At 41.3% G+C, this 8,926-nt stretch overlaps 1 protein-coding gene across 1 annotated transcript; it reads left to right on the top strand.

Moving 5' to 3' along the window:
- Nucleotides 1-283: 283 nt before the first annotated feature.
- LOC135109370 (uncharacterized) lies at nucleotides 284-3,093 on the top strand. Its single transcript, XM_064020762.1, has 5 exons — nucleotides 284-368; nucleotides 850-925; nucleotides 1,440-1,563; nucleotides 2,049-2,257; nucleotides 2,627-3,093. The coding sequence occupies exons 1-5, from the start codon at nucleotides 284-286 to the stop codon at nucleotides 2,646-2,648; spliced, it is 516 nt and encodes a 171-aa protein (XP_063876832.1). The 3' UTR covers nucleotides 2,649-3,093.
- The last annotated feature ends 5,833 nt before the right edge of the window (nucleotides 3,094-8,926 follow it).

Genomic DNA, 8,926 nt, shown 5'->3' with positions numbered 1-8,926 from the left:
GTTTAACAGGCCGTAGTGGAAGTTACTGGGGTTTTCAAGGGTGTTTTCATGGTTCTAGTTTAACAGGCTGTAGTGGAAGTTACTGGGGTTTTCAAGGGTGTTTTCATGGTTCCAGTTTAACAGGCTGTAGTGGAAGTTACTGGGGTTTTCAGAGTATATTTTCAAATCTATATTTTTACTGTGTAGCCAAATAATTATAATATAAAACAACAGGATTTATCAGTAACAATATTATTAAACCCACCACTGCCTGCTCTACCACCCTCACCATCCACAGGGCCTAATGATGATGATTCCTACTTTCATCCTCATCGGGGCTAGCGAGACCAACCTGGGGCTGTACTCTGGACTGACGCTGTATGCCATAGGTGGGTCTGGAGGGGCTGGGATAACAGATAATTTAAATAAACACTCAAACACTTAAAAAACACAAAATTCATGCTGGTATACACTTAAAAACACACTGAAATACTTACTAAGGCTGGCGTACACATGTAAACTTGTACGCAAACACTGGTGTACACTTAGAAACACACACACACACTTGGTAAGGCTGGTACACACACACAAACTCATAAGAGATGCTGGTATATGCTCAGAAATCTCTACACATATTAGGTAAGGCTTGTATACACCAATCTAGATGTATGTCTAATGAGATAGCTCTCTCTCTCTCTCTCTCTCTCTCTCTCTCTCTCTCTCTCTCTCTCTCTCTCTCTCGTCTTTCTTTGTGTTCCCTAGTGTTGCTCTTGTGTTGTGAGAGGAATATAGTGTTGTGTGTGTGTGTGTGTGTGTGTAAAGAAGAAAATATATATTTACGTGTTTAAAATTTTCCTACATTTAAGTCAGAAGAGGCTGGCTGGCTGGCTGATGCTGCTGCTGCTGCTGTTGTGGATTTAATTGCTCATCTATGTTCCTTTGTGCTGTGAGGGAAAGTGTGTGTGTGTGTGTGTGTGTGAAGGGAGAAAGGGGTGGTGTTTAGGAGTCTGGGATGAGAAAACGAGTGATTTGTTTTGTAGCCTTCAGAAAAAAAATATTAAAGTTTTTACAGTGGGAAAATTTTGGTGGTGAGTGAGAAAATGACTCAAATATTACCTCAAATTTAACCTAACATGGTGGAGCCTCACACTCCTCAGCTGCCCCTAACCAAACCAAGCCTAACCCAAAGAAGCCTACCCTAACTTGTGTCTGGTGCTTCCTCCTCCCCAAGACTGGCTATCTCATGTCTTAATCCCAAGCTAGCCTAACCAAACTCTACCTAACCTAACCTAACCTAACCTAGCCAAACCTTACCTAAGCAAGCCTAACCTAGCCAAGCCTTACCTAACCTAACCTAACCTAAAGAAGCCTAGCCAAACCTAACATAACCTAGCCTAGCCTAACCTAACCTACATCCTCTTCCCACGGCCCCGCTTAACCTAACCTAACGTAACTTTCAGAGCAACGGCAACCCTCCGATCCGGCAGGCAGGTTGGTGGCAGCGATGGCAGTGGCGGCGGCAGCGGTGGTGAGGTGGACGGCAGGGACGGAGGGGCGGTACAGGCTGCGGACATCAAGGAGAAGGTGAGCAGGGTGTTGTGTTTGTGTGTGTTGCTAAGCTGAGATGTAAAGTGTGTGGTTGTCAACACGCTGCAATATTTGTCAGTCAAGGCTCATGCAACACTGCCTCCATGCACAAGTGTGTCGGGAAAGTGATTGAAAGTCGTAAACATTTTATTGTTTTAGTTTATTTATTTATTTGTTTATTTTGTTTTATTTTTTTATATATATAGGAGGGACACTGCTCAAAGGCAACTAAATACTACAAGAAAAAAATACTGAGATAAAATTAAAGATTAAAAACACCTCACTTAACCTAACCTGACCTAACCTAACCTAACCTAACCTAACCTGACCTAACCTAACCTAACCTAACCTAACTTAACCTAATCTAACCTAACTTAACCTAACTTAACCTAACCTAACCTAACTTAGCCTAACCTAACTTAACCTAACCTAACCTAACCTAACTTAACCTAAACTAACTTAACCTAACCTAACACCCACAGAAGAACGTGCGGAGAAGCAAGGTGGCATTCGGCAGTCTGATCCTGGACCTGGTCGGCTTGACGGTGGTGATGCCTCTGTCTCCTGCTCTCTTTGACTGTTACTCCAAGCACGACTCCAGCGGCTTGTATTCCTCTGTGCTTTCCTGTGTGACTTATTACCAGCATATCATCGGCGTCCCTGCGAGGTTCCACTCTGTCTTGTTTTGGTGGTATGTTTTGGTGATGTTTTTGGGTGTTTTTGGGTATTTTAAGGGTGTTTTGGTGTGTTTTTGGAGTGTTTTGGGATGTTTTGGTGTGTTTTGAGGGTATTTTGGTGTGTTTTTGGAGTGTTTTGGGATGTTTTGGTGTGTATGACACCCTTCTTTCTCATATTTCAGTATAGTACTGCAATGATTAGTCTTTTTGTACAAGTGCAGTGTTACCTGTGAACTCTAGCTTCAGCATTTCAAAATTCCAAAACTGCAAGATGAGTGGTGTCACTGATGGGTTGCCTGTTTCTAATTCTGGTTGTTTAAGTTCTACTTTTTTTCCAGATCCAATTCACTTGCCTCAGTACTACATTTTGAACATTGTTACAGGTCAGGAGGTACAAGAGGCTGACAGAACTGACAATCGAAGATTATGCTTTCTAACTGCATGCCTCCCCTCCTCCCGCGGCCTCGCTGCACAAGACTTTCTTCTTTCTCTCACCCCTATTCTGCCCACCTCTCTAACGCAAGAGTTAACCAGTATTCTCAATCATTCATCCCTTTCTCTGGTAAACTCTGGAACTCCCTGCCTGCTTCTGTGTTTCCACCTTCCTATGACTTGAATTCCTTGAAGAGGGAGGTTTCAAGACACTTATCCATCAGTTTTAGACTACTGCTTTTACCCTTTTATGGGACTGGCATTTCAGTGGGCATATTTTTCTCCCCTGGCCACTTCCGGTCTCCCTTAGCAGGCACACACACACACACACACACACACACACACACACACACACACACACACACACACACACACACACACACACACACACACACACACACACACACTATGAAAGAAACACTGAAAACATGAAATGATAATGAAGAGGGAACAAAGTTCAAGGAAATGACCAACTGATAAAATTGAGGTTAAAGTTGCAAGCAAGCCAAAACTTGGGACATATTTGCTCGAACACTTATAATAAGGACAATTGAACAAATGGATTAGTAAAGGAATTAAAAACTGAGGATAGCAAGGATCGTGGAAAAATAGATGATAAGATATCAACGGATCATCCTCTTTATTTAATTTAATGTCCTTATTTTCCCTTACGGAGTTGGATAATTTTGTTTGTTCACATCAAAAGATTTCCTCCCACAGATACCATTCTCTGACAGGGAGTAAGTTTGATTTCTCAGAGAGCTTTCCCTAGAGGGGCTGGCTGCCTAGTCTGTCTAGGTCTCTCTCTCTGAGGCTGACATTGGGATGTGGTTCCCTGCTTGAGTGCATTTCGTGGCAGACCCTACGCTAAAATAAAAGGACAAGGGATCATGAATACAGATTAAAAAGACTAAATACTTAGTGCAAAGAAATCAAGTTTCCTAAGTAGAAAAATTGAAATTTAGGATGAGATTACAGCAACTGCCATGTGTAGTTCTGATGGCTTCTTGCAGCTTCCCTTATTTTCTTATGTTCTTATGTTCCAGGGATTGTGACAAGGAACATCCACAACTTTAAGACCAAGTTTGGTAAAACTAGGAATGGAGACTAACATGAGCCCTCTATATTACAATTAGGTAAACTTTCACACACACACACACACACACACACACACAGGAGCAGGTTTCTTAGCTTTTTGTTACTGCAGGACCTCACACACATACATACAGGAAGACCAAAGGAAAAAAACACATTTTCTTGCTCACACACATGCACAGACACATTTTTCTTATATGGCCATTTTTGCTCACATGATTTTATGCTTCTGGTATATAGACTTGTGTATTCTTGAGCTTGTAAGTGTAATTGCTTTATTAATCACACTTCAGGTATCCCTGATTATATTTCCTCACTCTGCCATTTTGAGGGTTTGGTACATGTACGTTCCTATAGCATTACTCTTTATAATTTTTCTCTTACCCTTTAGAGACCAAAGACATGAATAGTTAATGGACATTTTCTTGTCATGTAATTTGTCACCTATGAACTTTTACCTGCTGCCATTTCCTGCCATTAGGTATTCCCTCTCCATTTTATCATCGTGATCAGGTATCAAATGTATCAGTACAGTGTTGGTAAAATGATAGTTTGATGCTAGTACCAATAAAAATAAACACTAATGCCTCATGTCTTTAAAAAATTTGTGCAGTTGTGAATGTCTACCAATGTGGTTTTTATCTTATGGCTAATAAAGGCAAAAAAATCCTGTGTGTTGAATGCTTATCCTGGATCACACAGGAGACAGGAGATGGTTGTGACACAGGAGTCTTTATTCATCCCCGTCATTGCATTCTCTTCTCACATTCACTAATCCTCTTCCCTCACCCATTTATCCTACAAACTTCAGTATTTTGCTTTCCCATTTCACTGGAGATCATCCATTATATTCAGACTCTTTTATCTCACTTTCTGTCAAATCAGCTTACAGTGAAATGCTTGGCCTCTTCAGCCTCTCCACATTGAATTTCTTCACCAAGATTTACATTACCAAAGTTATCAAACCTGCTGCACATACTTCTGCTGCTTTCACCATCCATTTTTCACTCAAAAGCATTTCCCAAGTAACTCATTTCACCTACTACTTAGATACTGGACCAATGTCTTTTACATATTCCACAGCCAGGCTTTACTTACATAAATACACTCTCTGGGTATTAGGTCTGCCCACATTGTTGCCATATGGAAACATAAAATCCTAAAAACTGCTGACTTAGGTATCCTCTCAATTTTTTCATACAGTTATTTATCTGATGGATCATGATGTGTTTTAAATTAATGTGGCCTTTGGTTTTCATGGAAATCACTAGCATCTTTTGGTTCCCCTCTTCTAAACCATGAAAGGGGAAATTCCCAGGAAAAAATACATTTAGACCTGTTATTGTAATTACGCTTGGCCCCTTCTGGACATCTCTAGTCATGCTTGGGTGAGTGACTGGAAGTACAAAGGCCTTAAAATGATCTCAGGACCTGATAATCATTATGGTCCAAATATCTAAGCGCTGTCCTGATCAGGAGTGCTATCCCTAGGAAAAACCTGTTCCAACAAAAAAAAAAAAAAAAAAAAAAATCCACTTAATGCTAGTACCCATAGATGTCAGATAGAATGATTAAAAAAAAAATAAAATAAGGCTCTTGAAAGAGTTGAAGTCATAGGAAAGAGGAAATACAGAAGCAGGCAGGGAGTTCCAGAGTTTACCAGGGCTAGATGATTGAGGATACCGGTTAACTCTTGTATTAAAGAGGTGGACATAATAGGAGTGGGAGAAAGAAGCAGCGAGGCCTCAGGAGGAGGGGAGGCATGCAATTAGCAAGATCAGAGAGAGAGAGAGAGCTTGGACTTGACCGAGCGTAATCTTGGTCTTGGAGTATAACGCCCTCCTCCCGTTAAGAATTAGTAGGATCATGGTCGGTGCGCGCTTGAGTCGCAAGACAGCCTGCTGCTGTCTGTCTGCCTGACAAGTTAACCGGTGTGTCGCGTCTATGGGTGGTGTTAGTAAGCGTGTTTCAACTCCCAGCCTGACAGAATTTGTGTTTTTTTTTTTTTTTGTGTGTGTGTGTGTGTGTAACCACGCCTACACAGTGGCTGCCAAGGCTTACCCACGAGTTAAACCTTGTTTAGTTGGTAATGAGGAAAGCGTGGGCTCTAGCAGTGGACACCCGAAGGCAGCAGTGGGTGAAAACAAGCAAAATAAAGAAAAGTTTGGCTGTGAGAAGGTGCTAGACAGCCAGCCATAGTGACGAGGAGGCAGGAAGGTATATCACCACCGCAGGGAAGGTAAGGTCAGGAAGTGTTAGAATACATTTAGGTAACTTAACGTAAGTTTTTAATGAATAACTGAACAATCCACGGTTTTAACTCATTTTAACGCATCTCACCTAACCTCCAGCACAATATATCCCTGTGTCAGCCTCGTCTCTTTGCTAAAAACCGTAAAATTTAACTTAATGAAAATGTAAACAATCTGGCTCATCTCTATTTATCAGCCATTATCTATCTTATCTGTGAATGTTTTAAACCAATACTGTCGCAAAGCGGAGCCACATGACCAATCTTTAATATCAGCTCGTTAGATATACCTGCCATTACTTAGTTTAAGTTTGGCGAGGGTTTAAATGAGTGAGAAGGGTTGGGCGTCCCCTCCACTGGCCCCCCACCGCCATCTTGGATAAGGCTCCCCAGCCCCCTCCGGTTCCAATATTATTTTTCTTATTTCCCAAGTATTTTATTTCGGCTTGTAGCTAAGATTTTATGGTTTGTAAAAATATTTCGTTGTTTTTTTAAGTTATTTGAGTGTGTGTTGCGTGAAAAGTGGTGATTTTGGCGTTGTTTTTGTGTAAATAAGAGGGCCGTTTTCGGCGTTTTTTTTTACGGTCCCAAAACTAAATTTTTTATTTCAGCCTATACTAGGTTCTTATTGGTTTTAAAAAATAGTTGGTGTTTTTTTAAGTGTGTTGCCGTCCCGCTCAGTGAAATGCGTGCGCCGTACACTTGTTTTTATTCGTGTTCAACTTCCAATAATATTGATTTTTTTTTTCGGTAGATTTTTTATTTGTACTTGTAGCTCACTTTAAACGGTTTTAGAAAATAGTTCAGATTTTTTAAAGTGTTTTCCGTTATGTTTAAGCCAGAATGGGTGGACATTTGAACGATTTTAAATGGGGTGAAGGTTCCAACAGTTTCCAGATACTTCTTTTTAAATATCTTTAATACTACTGTGTTTTGAAATGTGTTGTTATTTGTGGTATTGGTTAAAATGTGTGGCAAGTCTGAATTTATAAAGCATTCCTGTCTAGCTGCGTTTTTTAGAGGGGTCATTTTCAAAATGAAATACGTACGTACGTAAATAACGGTCCCTGTGACGTCATCAACCCCCCACCCCCCCCGCCCGTGACATCACAAGCCCCCCCCCCAGCCGTGACGTTATCAGAGTGGTACCTTCCCTAACTCCCTTCCAGTCCTTCCCAGTAAATATTCGGTGTTTTTTTTCAAGGTGTGTGTGTGTGTGTGTGTGTGTGTGTGTGTGTGTGTGTGTGTGTGTGTGTGTTGCCTTATTTTTCGTTGTACAGATGATGATGCAGTGTGTGTGTGTGTGTGTGTGTGTGTTGCCTTGTCTTACGTTGTACAGATGCTTATGCAGTGTGTGTGTGTGTGTGTGTGTGTGTGTGTGTGTGTGTGTGTGTGTGTGTGTGTTGCCTTGTCTTTCGTTGTACAGATGCTTATGCAGTGTGTGTGTGTGTGTGTGTGTGTTGCCTTGTCTTTCGTTGTACAAATGCTTATGCATTGTGTGTGTGTGTGTGTGTGTGTGTGTGTGTGTGTGTGTGTGGTGTGTGTGTGTGTGTTGCCTTGTCTTTCGTTGTGCATATGCTTATGCAGTGTGTGTGTGTGTGTGTGTGTGTGTGTGTGTGTGTGTGTGTGTGTGTGTGTGTGTGTGTGTGTTGCCTTGTCTTTCGTTGTACATATGCTTATGCTGTGTGTGTGTGTGTGTGTGTGTGTGTGTGTGTGTGTGTGTGTGTGTGTGTGTGTGTGTGTGTGTGTTGCCTTGTCTTTCGTTGTATATATGCCTATGCAGTGTGTGTGTGTGTGTGTGTGTGTGTGTGTGTGTGTGTGTTGCCCAGTCTTTCACTGTACAGATGGTGATGCAGTATGTGTGTGTGTGGGTGTTTTTCCCTGTCTTTCATTGTACAGATAATGATGCAGTGTGTGTGTGTGTGTGTGTGTGTGTGTGTGTGTGTGTGTGTGTGTGTGTGTGTGTTGCCCAGTCTTTCACTCTACAGATGGTGTTGCAGTATGTGTGTGTGTGGGTGTTTTGCCCTGTCTTTCATTGTACAGATAATGATGCAGTGTGTGTGCGTGTGTGGGTGTTTTGCCCTGTCTTTCATTGTACAGATAATGATGCTGTGTGTGTGTGTGTGTGTGTGTGTGTGTGTGTGTGTGTGTGTGTGTTTTGTTCAGTCTTGCATTGTACAGATGGTGATGCAGTGTGTATGTACTTCAAAAAAAAAAAAAAAAACGGAAAACAAACAACTTAGGAAAAAGGCGCCATGTATATACATTAGGCGCCCCTCAAAACACCGCCTGTGGTGCGGGGCTGCTTCGCTCTCCCAGGCCAGCAGAACTGCGCCGGAAATGCACACTTGGGGAGTGGGAGCTCAACCTGGTGCGCCACAGCCATTCCAGGTGGGACCCACATTCTCCACAAGTGCAGAGAAATGTCTATTGAAAATTTTGTATGTGCTGTTTCGTTCATGTTAATATTTTAGTGTATCATATACCCAGGGGAAGGTTGGCAAGCGCCACCCTCCTCACCTAATGTACTTTCCTTATGTGCAACAATAAGTCTGTTTATCTGTTTACCTTCCTTAAAGATGTTTTATCAGATTCCTGAACTTCGTAAGGGTGGGATGAACAAACTGAATCACACCATTTCTTAAGCCGGCCATACACACACCTCATATATACAGCAATAAAACAATCTATCTACCTTTATATAAGATGTTATTATCAAATTCTTGAATATCGTAATGGTGAGATAAACTGAACCACACACAATTTCTTTAACAATTAATTTAACCTACTAAGGCATAAAAATTTGTGACAGATTTAAATAAATACTTAAAATAACCGTTTATATTTTTTTTATTAATAGTTACATTAGTACTATTCATTACTATTATAACGGGTAGATCAGTTA

The sequence above is a fragment of the Scylla paramamosain genome, chromosome 18 (assembly GCF_035594125.1).
Source record: "Scylla paramamosain isolate STU-SP2022 chromosome 18, ASM3559412v1, whole genome shotgun sequence".
In the NCBI taxonomy this organism is placed as follows: Eukaryota; Metazoa; Arthropoda; class Malacostraca; order Decapoda; family Portunidae; genus Scylla; species Scylla paramamosain.
The sequence above is the reverse complement of the archived record's forward strand: the minus strand, read 5'-3'. Positions and strand labels throughout refer to the sequence as shown.